Source organism: Eleginops maclovinus, chromosome 10 (assembly GCF_036324505.1).
Source record: "Eleginops maclovinus isolate JMC-PN-2008 ecotype Puerto Natales chromosome 10, JC_Emac_rtc_rv5, whole genome shotgun sequence".
Taxonomy (NCBI): Eukaryota; Metazoa; Chordata; class Actinopteri; order Perciformes; family Eleginopidae; genus Eleginops; species Eleginops maclovinus.
In genome coordinates this window covers 1,963,609-1,978,349 of record NC_086358.1, presented here as the reverse complement: position 1 = coordinate 1,978,349, position 14,741 = coordinate 1,963,609, and the positions used below count along the sequence as shown (strand labels likewise).

The following is a 14,741-nucleotide window of genomic DNA, read 5'->3' as shown; positions in this document are numbered from 1 at the left end:
ATTTTGGCTTTGAAACTCAAATCGAGAAGTCATTTGTGACCAAAAAAAGATGGCACTTATTGAGTGCTTTTTCCCAGGGTATGATAAGTGCACTTACTTTTTGACACCTCACTGCCAAAGTCTGAACCGATGCTCTCACCTTGGTGGTGTGAAAGCATTGTTCTCTTGCTCTTGAAAAATCACAAACAGCATAACATCCCTGTCTTTAAACTCTGCAGAGACAGCGTGACAGAGGTTTGCTGGTGATCCATCACACCGAGCAGCAGATTGATGGTCGTCCTCTATCTTGCCCTATTAGAGTAGATCCCTGTTAGTGTTATGGATGGAGGGAGAGCAATGACAGCTGCTGCTAGCAGTTTGTCAAAGCAGAAAAAGCATTGATATATTTATATCACTGTGGATAGAGTGGTGCAGAAATGAGTCCTTAAACCTTATAATGAGTCAGCATTTTAGCACTTTCATGATCTTGTCAGGAAGTCATTATTTTTCTGACTGTTTTTGGTTGTTAGCCTGAAGTAAGGTCTAAAAAAAAAAGCCTGAAACACCGGCAGATTCTCCGACATAAAATACGTCAGTAAATATCCCACTGGTGGATTTAAAAACACCAATGACACTTCTAAACATCATCACCCCCAGCATTAGCCGCCTTTAGCTTAGCGGTGGCGACGTGAAGTCATGTGACCGTGCTGTAGTTCCTTTATAGCCCAACATTAGCCACCTTTAGCTTAGCGGTGGTGACCTGAAGTCATGTGACCGTGCTGTAGTTCCTTTATAGCCCAACATTAGCCACCTTTAGCTTAGCGGTGGTGACGTGAAGTCATGTGACCGTGCTGTAGTTCCTATATAGCCCAACATTAGCCTCCTTTAGCTTAGCGGTAGAGACTTGAAGTCATGTGACCGTGCTGTAGATCCTTTATAGCCCAACATTAGCTGCCTTTAGCTTATTGGTGGTGACGTGAAGTCATGTGACCGTGCTGTAGTTCCTTTACAGCCCAACGTTAGCCTCCTTTAGCTTAGCGGTGGAGACGTGAAGTCATGTGACCGTGCTGTAGTTCCTTTATAGCCCAACGTTAGCCTCCTTTAACTTAGCGGTGGTGACGTGAAGTCATGTGACCGTGCTGTAGTTCCTTTATAGCCCAACATTAGCCTCCTTTAGCTTAGCGGTGGAGACGTGAAGTCATGTGACCGTGCTGTAGTTCCTTTATAGCCCAACGTTAGCCTCCTTTAACTTAGCGGTGGAGACGTGAAGTCATGTGACCGTGCTGTAGTTCCTTTATAGCCCAACATTAGCCTCCTTTAGCTTAGCGGTGGTGACGTGAAGTCATGTGACCGTGCTGTAGTTCCTTCACTGTATAGCATTACGTTAGCTTTTTACTTTAAAAAAACAGTGGTGCTTTTCTCTGGAGGGAGGCACAGGGATTTTAGACTTTGCAGACCATTGACATACACACAAACCACACACTACAGGAAATATATTTCGGAGTCACTCTTTATTTAAGAAATGATGTACTGATTATTACATGCTTTAGATGTGGTAGCATTGCAACGATTTAGTCACGGTTTCATCAAGTCGTTTGTATTTTATGATCCAAATTATTGTACATTTTGTAACGACACCTAGCTCCCCCTGATGTGCGGAGGATGAAAAACAAACAAAGTAAAGAGCGTTAAGAGGACACTTTGATGTCCTTCAAAGAAATAGACGGCGTATAAAAGAAAAAATAAATCAACATCACAGATCGGCAGGAGAAAAAAAACAGGAGAGGGAGCTGAGAGAGAGGAGGTGCTCAGTGGGGAAAAAAGAAGACCAGATTAAAGCAAAGAGCGATGGAAATTAGTGGCTGTGGTGACAATGGGTTGTCAGCTGCAATATCGTCAGACTCGCTTGAAAGAGCCTACGACATTAAGCAGGAAACTGATCACACACACACATACACACACGCAGAAAAATGCTAGTAGGCCTCCCATTGGAGCGTATATTGTTTCTTCCTGCAAAACCACCACAAAATGTCCAAGGACAGAACAACTGTCCATATCACGGGCACTAACTCCCTTCTGGTCTACATTATGGCCCCGCCCACTTTCAGGTGAAAATCCTGCATCACAGCGAAGCAGAAAATAAAAGTGTCTTCACGTCTTAAAGCTGCTGAGTCATATATCGCACCTCCAACAACAAATAGATCCAGAGTCGGTTCCTTTACTTCCTCTCCAGAAAAAAGGAGAGTAAAGAAAGGATCAGGAATCTCAGTCTCAGTGTCAGCCTGCTGCCTGCCACTCGTCCCCCGCAGACCCACCGGACATCCATCCCCTATTCATTCTCCGTAAGCTGTCTCTGCCGTCTGACCAGACATCTGACCCCATCTTCATATTCCTGGACTCGTTAAACCCTTTCTGACCAACAGAGATATGGTTTTCTGTTATCACTTTAACATTTTAAGAGGAGAATCTGCATTTTGGTTTGAGGGCTCAGCGCCAACAGTAAGATGGAGCAGAGACCCTGGTACCGGTTTAGAGTAAACCCTGATATATTACACATACTAATAAACAATTTCTATACATTGCAGGATAATGCTCTGATAGACGCAAGCTTGATGGACTGAGGGACTGAAACTAGAGGGCAAATAAAGATAGACATTTTCCCACAAAGATGGACTCGTTTTATGTAGTGTTTACCGTCTCAATGAGAGAATGAGAATGGATCGACTGTCAGAGAATGAAAAGCCCTCTCTAAGGACTGTTGAACATGTGCATTCTTAATAGGGAATGCATTTATAACCCAAGCACATGCACTTGATACAGTTTCATCACCTTCCTCCTCTTCCTCCACCATTATTCTGAACGATATTCCCACCCTTCCTGCTCTATAATGGTGTTGCGGAGCATCTAACATGATCTGATGACTGTGAAGGTCAGGCCATATGATTCACATCCTTTCCACACTCATCAAACCATTCAGTGGCCGAGTCTCCTTAGGGGGTGAAGTGTTTCATTAGAGGTTCATTCAGAACAGCCATGTATTTATTTTTGATTTGAATTGATCCTTCTCTCCGAGGCTGCCTTCAATCCATCCAACGATCTGACTGCTGAGAGGTTTCTTGCATTAAACAAACTCATTGTAGCGGTAGAGACAACGTCATCGGACCATTGTTATGGGACTTGAACTGGGAACCATGAAAATTCCACAACAAATTAAGATTCAGACGCATACTTGAAAACTTCGACCTGGTGCCACTACTTTTAAGAGGCCCTATTACGCTCTTTGTGTTTGTTTACTGTTCTGTAGTGTGTAATATAGGTTTTAGTGCATGTAAATGGTCTGCAAAGGCTAAAATCCCTGTGTACCCCCTTTCCGGAACATGATGACATCACTAAGTAACACTCAAGCTTGTAATGGCTAGCGCTTCAACATATTGATAGGCTAAAGGGGCGGGTCATCTCTAAGTGGTTGACGAATCACAACAGATCCAGCCAGCTAACCAATCAGAGCAGACTGGGCTCTGGTTTCAGACAGAGGGTGAAAAGAGGAGCTGCAGCACAGGCAGGATGAGAAACATAAAGAGCTTTCTGAACACTAAAGCATGGAGACATGTCCCAGGAGAGGAAATAAATAGCAATTAGGATTCAATATTTAAGGATATTGATATCTTCGTAAATGTCATGGCGATCCATCCAATAACTAAAAATGTCTTCCTCATAATGGCAATAAAGGAAAAGTCACCAAAGTATGGAGGATGGACCCTTTGAATATCCATACAGAACTTAATTTGAGATTTCCTTTAAAACTAATGTGATCGACTGTCAGACAAACTAAAAATTCTATGCCAAATAAATGTACTGTCCAACCATTCACTCAAAATGGACAACAATAGAAAAGCATAGAAAGATTTCTGGTGTTTTTGGACATTGGCAGCACTAGTATTCCTGCAAAGACACATTTCAGGTTGTGGAACCAAGACACTGCTTTTGCAACAACTGAATCCGAAGAAGAACAGGGTTAGTCTCGTTCAGTATAGTAACAATCCATGAGACAATACTTTTAACTGCCATTAGATCCCCACAAAACCCTCCAACACGAGCCTCATGAGTCAGTCTGACAGATGTGGGGGTGTTAAGAGCTCCCCTACTAGCCTTGGAACCAAAAAATGTCCTGCTCAGGAGGCTTGCAAAACACCCCCAAAGCACAGCTCACATTTCCAGCTGTGTAGCCATTCCACAGGTGACCCTGTGTTGTCAGAAAGCCTTTACTCTTGATCCAAAATTACAGATGATGCAACTGAGGTACAAACTTTCCCCCACATGTCCAACAGATTAACGATTCTATCTCTGTCGGACCTGGAGGAGAATCCACGTTGAGCTTTCTTGTACACTTCGACAGCCCCGAGCGTTGTACACACTGTGCCAAATTGCTAAATCTTGACACCCTCTTAGCTCATGTTTTATTCAAAACCAGTTGAAGGTTTTGGAGTGCACAGACACTTTTCTCTTTCCAGACAGTTCCAGGGGATTGAGATGAATAGTTAAGGGGGACACACAGCATAACAGAAGGGTGCTTTTGCGCTCTAATGCTCTCCATAACGTCTCTGAAATGTAAGAAGAAGGTTGATGATAACCGGTGTGCATTGTTATCAGAGGTAATGGCGGGCGTTAGATTATGATAAAGTGGACTCTTAAAGTCTGCAGCTGGAGGGCCATCATGATAGTCCCTTGCCTTTTTAGGTCTCTCCACGCTCTCTTTCATCTCTGTGTTTGCTGCTTCTTAATTCTCTCTTAACCCTATCTTTATCTATGCCACTTTTTCTTGGTTTAAGGCAGTCTACTGTAGCTTGGTGTGGGCTATAAATATTGCAGAAAGAGACAAACAGTGGAATATTACACAGGAATAAAGAGAAGTTATGTTTGCATAAAAGAGAAAAGATAATTACCCCAATATATTATACTTCAAAGCCTGTAAAAGACACACATCTTTATTTATTTAGCTCATTACTCTATTGTCAGAGAGAAAGAGGAATAGTTTTAGTGAGACTAAGAGTCAACAGCTTCACAAGAAGCTCTGTGAGGTCTTAAAAGTGCTTTAGCCAACATGGTGACAGCCCAACAAGGTAGACAGCTACAATACTGAATATACAATAAACACGAAGCTACAGCTAGCTGCTCGTTAGCATAGCCTAGCACAATGACTGAAAGACAAAGAAACAGCTAGTTTACAAACCCCCCTTTTGCAGCCTCCAAATTTAAGTTGTACTTTGATATATAGTCCAAATAACCCCACATATTTTGGTTTTACAGAGTGTTATTTCGGTGTGCGCAGTACACACTATGACTCTGCAGTTTTTCTGTTGAGCTAAGCTAACCGACTTAGCTTAAGATTTGCCGTGCTGATATGAAAGTGGTACCAAACTTCTTATCCAAATTATGCAAGAACACAATTAAGGGTGTTCCCCCTATGTTAACATCCTTTTGAACACAACCTATTTTAAATCTTATCCCTAAATTAGCCTATATTTAGCTAGTGTAAGAGCTTAGCTAGCTAAAGCAATCTGTTTGGATCAGCATTGTGAGTTCGATTTTCTGGTCGCCAAAGAAAGTAATGGTATCTTTCTATTCATAATGAAATATCGATAACCATTCCTTCTCTTTGAAACCATAACCCATATCTAGAATGTGATTTAATGACATTAGCAGGTGTATAGCAGTATGTGTAGCTGTAGCCAGTAGCACCTGTAGTTGCACTGTAGCCAGTAGCATCTGTAGTTGCACCATGCTCTCTGAAAAGAATATTTTTGAACAGGAGAAAGGTAGAAAATATTTAACGGAGTACTTTAGATTTTAGGATTTGATCAGCGGGGTCTCGGGTGAATAAACCATAACTCTCTGTCCACACATTGCATGCTCAGGCCTGGTTTAGCATTATAATAACTGTCAGTGGCCCAACAGGACTTGACAACGTGTCAGCGTTTAAGGTATAGGTAATTCCTGTTCTCTGCTTTGTATATAACAAAAATGCTAAATAACCTGTAGATCTGAGTGCCACAAGGATACACTCACAGGTACATGTTGCACTGTGACCTTTTCACTTTCCATTCGAACACTGTGTACTCTGAGTATGCATGACAGGCATTTCAAATGAGACAAATGCCCGGGGTGTGCAGAGCCTGCAAGAAGGAATCACAGACAGGCTCTATATGGGGGTCAAAATTGCAGGAATCCTTTATTTTGCAGCCTCTTGTAGTGTGTTTGCAGTTGGGAATTACAGTAAAAAGGTCAGTTAAAGTCAGTGGAAACATGACTACAGAGGAAAGGCCTAAACACCTTCATGTACGATTGGAAAAATCTAAAGTAACGTCACTCCAGGGTCAAAGGTGTTTTATTCTGCACACTCTTTATTGATTCCTGGTTCCTCCAATATTGATTTGTTCACTTGTTGTCCACACAACATGTTCCCTTTCTCTGTCTTTTAAATGTTGTTTTTTTCCAAGGATACATCAGACACTAGCAAGGATTCATTGTCTGTCTTTTGTTCTGCAGAGGGTTTGGCTGTGGGCGTTGCATTTGGAGCGATTGGAAAGACTTCATCTGCTACCTTTGAAAGTGCCAGGTAAGATCTGTTACAAGGCAAAGAATCATACATGCAGGGAACATTTAAGAGGAGCAGCACGTTCACATGTTCTGCACAGCATTTTATCTGGACACAAGAAGCGCTGTGACCTGGAGCAGTTAGTACAAATAAAATTCCCACGATCACTGTGTTTTTTATTGTTTGATATGAACCTTGCGATGGTTAGGTTAGGGTATAGCAATAATATGGTTAGACATAGGTTAGGATTTGGTGCCTTTTAGGTCCCAATAAGAAAACAGGCAGACTTTACACCTGTCCCTGCTGTTGCTGTGTGCTGCTGACATCTACTGGTTACACTACAGAGCTGCAGGAAGCATCGTACAGAAGATGTGTCAGTGATTCCCGTTTCATTGTTTTGTGAGACCATGCTCAGTGTTACGCTCCTCCGGAAGTAAATGGTGTACAATTTTAAAGTTAGATTCATCAATCTGGTGCACTTTGAAAGCAAAGTCAGGACGTTTGATTTATTCTTGTGAACAATTACATAGTATGCTATAACAATGCAACAGCACACACACACACACACACACACACACACACACACACACACACACACACACACACACACACACATACAGACATTGACCCGCTGGTAGCATTTAGCATTCTCTCTTCTGCTTATTGTGCATTCATTAAGCAGAAGTATTGGCCCTCAGCTAAATGCTAATGTCAGCATGCTAACCTTCTAGCATTGACTATGACTATGCTAACGGGTGGATACTTAGCACTTTTAACGGTCACTGTGTGTCCCGCTTTTTCTTAACCGTGTTTGATTGCTTACATTGACTGAACCACAAGCACAGCTGAGAATCATGGGAATAGTTCGTTTTGCAGGTTTTCGTACATAAACCGAATTACTGGACAAATAAAAATGTGGACTTGACTGATGTTAATAGAAGGAACATGAAGGGTCATCAGGATTCACCCTATGGTCCCAATGAATGGATACACCAAATGTCATGGCAATCGTTGTTGCATTCTCTTAGTCTGCACATCTGTTGTGTATACAGGTTTAAATTTCCTTTTTGTTTAAGATTAAGTTGGGATTGATCTCATAGCTTCACGAACAACAAAGTTCAATGTCGGTTTGGGATTTGAAAGGTGGCATTTTGTCTCACAAGAGTTGGAATATTTGCTGCTAAGTCTGAGAAATAAGTCTTTGTCCAAGCAATTGGCAGTTTCGAAAACAAGGTCTCAACCAGTTCAGTTCGACGAGACAGTATTCATATTGCATCTTGAAACATTTAGCTGGAAAGTTAAAAACCTGCCTCTCTCTGAAATACAGACAACAATACACACTTATGGTATCGTGATCTGATGTTATACGTGTAATACCATTGAGGTAGGTTTTGTAACTGTCCATAATCACGTTGAGCTGTTGCTGATAAATGCCCGCTGCTCGCACCGCTCTCAACCCGGCCGCCCCCTCCAGGCGAGCCTGATGGATCAACATCTGGGTGTGAAAGGCAGCGCCATTCACCCACTGCTTCAGAAACCTAGAGTCCAGATGTCCATCTATCAGCATGGAGTTCTGGGAAAGAAAAAGGAGCATGTATAGACAAACATTGTATATATATTGAATACACAATGCTTGTCTATCCCAAAATGTAAACATTGAATACACTTCACAATTTACTTTTGAATTAGCAGTATCATTACGGTTTCAAAGCAAATCTAAATCATCAAAGAACACCCTGAAAACTAAATATACAAAAGAGTGAATTAGGGATTGAGACGGACATTACTGGGGATACTACAGCCTAGCACGATCCTTCACATACAGGTGGAAGACTTGTACTGCTTTGTACCTTTAGCCGCGTTAGCTGCACACTGAGATCGATCTCTATTTGCCGGGTCTCGGCTAGTTGGAGCTGTGGCTTCCCCAAGTTGATCTGCAGACGCTTCAAATACTCGTCCACCAGGTCTCGGACCTTCACAGAAAAAGGGTGCAATGTCAAAATGTAGGAAAGGCTCTTTCAAATAGTGGTCAGAGAAATGTGTTGTATATCGGTTTTGAAGGGATGCATTTAAAAGGAAATAAAATCATTAATGTTTTTGGGTTGTGTGAACTTCTGACTTCTGGGACTGTGAAGGACTACAATTCCCAAGCCTTTTAGAGACACATGTGCACAGAAGATGATCTCAGTTTGTTGAGTTTTGCCTCTTTAGTTTTGATATGATCGTCTGTATGAAAGGTCTATTTTCTTTCTTTGATGTGGGAAAATAGTTGTATTATATTCTGGATAACCACGAGTCTCACAATTTCAAAACAAGCCAGACAAGTGGTCACAGCTGCAAAAGACAAGGCGTTTATGAGAGGCTTAACGGAATCAAAGGAAGGAAGTCAACTAAACTTAACAATCCGAACAACCCGAGGAACCATCAGGGTCTCACCTCGTTGGCCTTCTCATGTGCGAACACCCTCTGCAACATCTCAGCCGTGCCCATGGTTTTTCTCCCCAAGCTTTTCCCGACTGTCTCTATGATCATGGAAATGATGAGAGCCCCGAGACCCACGGCGTTGGGCACCACATTGAGCCCAGCCAGTGCAGCACCCATACTCTCGACAGCACTTGCAAAATCATTGGATTCTTCGTCATGTAACACGTGGTCCCTGTAGCTGTCCAGCACATTGGTTGAGTTGAGTCCAGAGTAACTGAGCAGGGAGCTGAGGGCAGAGAAATATCCATTAGTCTCCTGACCACAGCTATTGTTCAAATCTACGTTACTATGTCTTGAATTATCAGATCTTGTGCATTTTGATTCTTTTCTGAAAGCTTGAATGTGACTTAACAACACCAAGAGTCTACAGGACTGGTAGAGGCAGAGGTGGGCAATGTTCCCACTGGGGGGGGAAGCAGTTTTGATAACGTGCTTGGCATGGAATGGGAATTTAGAGAGTGGATATCGAGGATGATTTTGAGGTTGCATACAAAAAGAAGGGGACCGAGTACTGATCCCTGGGGGACACCATGAGTGACTAGGACAGTGTGGGATCGGCTATTGTTTATGGAGATCTCTTGATGTTAGCGGGGAATTATTCAGATAGTATACTGAAGGCTTGAGAGGAGGATGAATGAGGCGGATGGCATTAAAGTCTGAACCATGGTGGGACTGTGAGCTGAATGCTATAATCTAGAGATGGTCTAAGTGAACATCAATAGATTTAGTGTCTTGGATTCACCGGGTGAGCCTGTTGAAGGTCCCTAGTTCTCCTGAGTCCCTGACTTTTCCCACTTGCTCACATTGCCTTTGACAAATAAAATCCTGACCCAATGATGGCACTAGATCAAAACCATTGTATATATAATTTATTTATATAAATACAGCCCCAGAAAAAAACCAGACCACTTCAGCATTATCAGTTTCTCTTGTTTTAGCTTTTGAGTTAAATTATTATTGTTATTTAATTGTATTCTATAAACTACTGGCTATTTGTCTCTGTGTTGGAATACAACAGACACTGGAATGGTTGACATACATACATGTATATGTATATATATAATCTTCAAGTTAAAACGCTGACATGTATTTCCCCTTGGACAGTAAACAATGCATACCTGTCGATTCCAATACCTTGCCATTGGTTTGAAGCGAACAGTGCGTCTGAGAACTTGTCAAGTTCAACCAGTTGCTGCTCTGGAGACATCGACTGGCCCATTTTCTGTTTGGCTGGGAGCAAACAGAGCAGAGGAAAGTTTCGTGAGCTAACTGATTGTGTTGCAAAGGGCCTATCTTGCAGGCAATCAGAATCAGAAATTGACCCAGAAGAGATAGAAAAAGTTCCATAAAAACACAGTGAATACAAGAACCCAGACCGGGAAACTGAAAAGGAAAGTACGTGTACATTGTTGTCTGAAAATACAATCTATTTGGAGGAACTTACCTAGTGAGAACAGAGCTGTAGAAGAATCAACGAGCCAGTGGTAATGCGTTCCTCTGTGAGCGGGTTCAGGTTTCTGTCAGATTTTAAAAGACGAAACTCTTACATTTTGACCAGAGCGGTGAAAAGTCCACATTGCACCATTGAGTGTTGTTGACCTAATGAAGAGATAAGAGATGGCAAATCATCTGTATGTGTATAAAAAGCACAGAGTCCTCTGTGGTGACGGTCCGTTTGCTTTAGAATTTGTTTTTAAAGATATTTTTTGGGGGTTTTTTGCCTTTAATCAGAAAGGACAGTGGAGAGTGACAGGAAGGTGGAAGAGAGAGTCGGGGTGGGATCCGGAAAGGACCACGGGTCGGGAAACGAACCCGGGTCGCCGGCGTATGGTGCAGGTGCCCCAGCCAGTTGCGCCACGGCCGGGGCCCGTTTGCTTTAGAATTAAAACAAATAAACTTTATGACGGTGTTGCGAGACATTCATTCATTCATTCATTTGTCCTTATGGAGCATTAAGATCTGGGGCCTGAAATATCTGAGCTACTATTGGATGGATCATCATTGGTTGGCCATCCTTTATCGGTAGTGCCACCAGCTGAAGATGGCCTAGAGTAAAAGACGATGGGTTTTACAAAGACAACAACAACAACAACAATATTGTATTGTAACTTGTAGTTTCATGGGAGTTTTCCCTCTGAATGTTTTTTGTTCTGAATGTTTTTTTTGCCTCCAGAAATTTGGCCATCGGTATTGGCATCCAGAATTTCCCAGAAGGCTTGGCGGTGAGTCTGCCGCTCCGGGGTTCAGGGATGTCAACGTGGAAATCCTTCTGGTAAGGAATAACATGAGTCTGTTTCCAAACACTGTGTAAGTAAATACAACCACACCTTTAACATGCAAAAGCTAAGGCCACCAAGGATCACTTCCCCAAAAGAAAATAACCCCTCCTGACCATAAAACCCCCTAAATATCCCCGTATAGGACTGAGAATGAGTAGGGTCATTTTCTCATAGACGTCTATATAATCTGACTTCCTCCTGCAGCTAGGGTTAGGGTTAGCGTTAGCGCCCCTTGGTACAGATGCTTTACATTTTGACGTCCAAACTGACTACTTCCTGTCTCCCGTCAGGTATGGCCAGCTCAGCGGCATGGTAGAGCCCATTGCTGGGATGCTGGGCGCCGTCGCTGTCGTCATGGCAGAACCTCTGTTGCCGTACGCCTTGGCGTTCGCTGCCGGGGCAATGGTGTACGTGGTGGTGGACGACATCATACCTGAGGCTCAAGTCAGGTAAGGAGCAACAGGAGGGATCGAGGGAGACATAATTTAAAGGCTTAACTGTATTGTAAGGTTCTACTCGAACATCTTTACATGTTTCTAGATATTTGCTGTTTTGGCGTCTCTGCACAGCCATGCAGTCGAGAATGACTGTAACGCCACTATTTACCTTTATCTTGTATGGGTTTAAAAGTATATGGGATCTCCCTTATTACGATATGGTACATTTATTTTTAAGTATTCTCATGATTTCAGCATTTGTGGATGTTTTCTCCTCTTCTGTTTTCAAAACTAAATATCTTAGATGTAAAAGTTAAAATAATGTTGTTTTTTATGGTTTACTCCGTCCTTTTTTGTGTATTTCCTCTTGATGGCAATACTTGAAGTTCTGATGTTTAATTTGGTAATTTATAGTTTAATATAACTCATTCTCTTCTCTATCATTGTGTTGTTTACAGCCCACACATTTAGAACAAACAAGTGAAAGTGTCCTGTAAACAGATGTAGTGCCTTCTTCCTGTTCCTCTGCTGCCCCCTGCTGGCCGGTCGGAGGAATCACATGTAGTGTGATTATTTAAATACTGAAGCTGAATAACAAAGTATTTCTGTAATTAAACACCATCAACAATTGTCTTCAATGTATGTTTGTTAAGGCACTCAAGAATCACTTGCTGATGCCATTGGTCCTATTTCAGATCCCAAAAAGAAAGGTGTTATTCTGTCTATCTATCACAGCCTGACCGAGCCCCGAGCACGGCTTTAGGTTTACGTCTTTCCTCAAAACAAAATCACAGGGGTTACAAATGTAATAGTACAACAGGTAATGTTCTGCCACTACGATGCTGTCAAACAAAAGTTACCCAAAGATTAAAAGGTAAAAAAAGCTGTTTTACTTTTCGGTGTTTCCCACTTGGACAAAGGTCAAAAGGCTACAAGTTGAAGTTAGCTTGTTTATCCAACAGTTTAAGATCCTTCAAACCACTTCAATCCTTTATCTGGTTCAAATGTGTAGTTTAAAAACTACTACGATAAAAAAAAACTGCACAAAAGAAAAAGCACGGTGCGTTTTCAGATGACCTCATTACCTTGGTTCAAATGAAGGATTTCTCTGGGTTTGAAAAGGTTGAACAATATTTAGATGTAAATAGAAAACACAACTCAACCTGATATCAAGTGTACGCTACAGTCTTTATACCCCAAAATGTTGCATATTATCTGTGGTGGATTAAAGTACAAAGGCAAATATTGTACAAGTATTGCAGTACTGACAGACTTGTACTTCAGTGGAGTATTTCCATTTGATTTGGTACGTTTTACTCTACTTCACTCACTCATAGAAACAACCCACTTTGTACATATAAGACGGGCTCAGCATTGACAAACTAGGGCCTTAAAATGATAGGATCTTTTGTGATTAAAAAAAAAGATCTTCTAATAAACTCTGGATTTTTTATACTTTCACTTTTTGTTACTTGAAGTTAATTTATGAGATAAAATTTGTAGGAAAGTCTGAACTTTTACTCATAGTGAAGTATTTTTACCTCTGTATAGCAGTAGAGATGGGTGATATATTTACCAGACCCAGATTAAACTTTAAGTCCCAAATACGGAGCTTTTTTGAAGCTTCTGCCTCTGACTGATTCTCCACCTTGGTGTCCCCAGTGGGAACGGGAAGCTGGCGTCCTGGACCTCCATCGTGGGCTTCGTGGTGATGATGTCACTGGACGTGGGGCTGGGTTGATGTCCCCGTGGCGCAGAGTCAACAGAACACTGGATGGCTGTGATGTCATCACTGTGCTGCTGGCTGTAGTTTTTCTTTTTAAAAAGGGACCAAATGAAGTGTTTTATACCTGAAATGCTGTTAATCCGTTTCGTTTGAATTGTTGCTTATTTAATTTAGCAGTGGAAAAAAAAAACACTATTTTGTAAGGATGGCCGTGTCTCATTTTGGAAGGAATTTATAATAAATATTTAATGAATATTCTCATGATTTCAGCATTTGTGGATGTTTTCTCCTCTTCAGTTTTCAAAACTAAATATCTTAGATGTAAAAGTTAAAATAATGTTGTTGTTTTTTTATGGTTCACTCCGTCCTTTTTTTGTATTTCCTCTTGATGGCAATACTTGAAGTTCTGATGTTTAATTTGGTAATTTATGGTTTAATTTAGCTCATTCTCTTCTGTATCATTGTGTTGTTTACAGCCCACACATTTAGAACAAACAAGTGAAAGTGTCCTGTAAACAGATGCAGTGCCTTCTTCCTGTTCCTCTGCTGCCCCCTGCTGGCCGGTCGGAGGAATCACATGTAGAGTGATTATTTAAACACTGAAGCTGAATAACAAAGTATTTCTGTAATCAAACACCATCAACAATTGTCTTCAATGTATGTTTGTTAAGGCACTCAAGAATCACTTGCTGATGCCATTGATCCTATTTCAGATCCCAAAAAGAAAGGTGTTATTCTGTCTATCTACTTTATTGATCCCAATTTGGGACGTGTTTATGTTGCAGCAGCATAAAAACAAGGCAATATAGTTACAATGCAAAACAACAATGGACTTGTGATGATCTAAAATATAAAGGATGTACCATTTTACAGCCTGACCGAGCCCGGAGCTTGGCTTTAGGTTTACATCCTCCCTCAAAACAAAGTAACCAGGTTTTCTAAGACAAAATATGAAAGCTATTGTAGGTTAAAATAATACTACTATTTGTCTGTGGTGTGATCAAGTGGATCTGCGTTACCGATGTAAAACCATGTAGTTCCTTAAAAAAAAGCACATTTTTCTGTCTTTTCTCATTAATTTGTGACTTAATTTCAAATAATTGTTTTTTTTAATCACAAAATTGACTTTAAAATCTGTAAAAACTGCAAAATGTACTACAGTATAAACTTACCGGGAACTTTTTCTAACTTCTATCAATTTATCATTTTTCTCCACAATAACCATCATTTAGGAGAACATT

At 41.3% G+C, this 14,741-nt stretch overlaps 2 protein-coding genes across 3 annotated transcripts in view; one reads left to right on the top strand and one right to left on the bottom strand.

The window, feature by feature from the left end:
• Positions 1-14,148, top strand: part of LOC134870766 (zinc transporter ZIP11-like) — a 102,008-nt gene extending 87,860 nt beyond the window's left edge. For both annotated transcript variants that reach the window (XM_063893157.1, XM_063893156.1), the window contains exons 7-10: positions 6,526-6,595; positions 11,232-11,330; positions 11,628-11,786; positions 13,437-14,148. In XM_063893157.1, the coding sequence (XP_063749227.1) occupies positions 6,526-6,595; positions 11,232-11,330; positions 11,628-11,786; positions 13,437-13,515 (407 nt within the window). In that variant the 3' untranslated portion in view covers positions 13,516-14,148. The remainder of the gene's footprint in view (positions 1-6,525; positions 6,596-11,231; positions 11,331-11,627; positions 11,787-13,436) is intronic.
• Positions 6,184-10,753, bottom strand: LOC134870768 (uncharacterized). Its single transcript, XM_063893159.1, has 5 exons — positions 10,503-10,753; positions 10,177-10,288; positions 9,011-9,284; positions 8,425-8,547; positions 6,184-8,147 (listed from the first exon to the last, which is right to left on the bottom strand). The coding sequence occupies exons 2-5, from the start codon at positions 10,275-10,277 to the stop codon at positions 7,755-7,757; spliced, it is 891 nt and encodes a 296-aa protein (XP_063749229.1). The 5' UTR covers positions 10,278-10,288; positions 10,503-10,753; the 3' UTR covers positions 6,184-7,754.
• Positions 14,149-14,741: the final 593 nt, after the last annotated feature.

Excerpts from the sequence above, each read along its gene's own strand:
- LOC134870768 (XM_063893159.1), bottom strand. The coding sequence starts at position 10,277 with ATGGGCCAGTCGATGTCTCCAGAGCAGCAACTGGTTGAACTTGACAAG. Across the intron at positions 8,548-9,010 it reads CACATGAGAAGGCCAACGAG|GTCCGAGACCTGGTGGACGA; the intron begins GTGAGACCCTGA and ends TTTTCTGTGAAG. Across the intron at positions 8,148-8,424 it reads TGCAGCTAACGCGGCTAAAG|AACTCCATGCTGATAGATGG; the intron begins GTACAAAGCAGT and ends TTTCTTTCCCAG.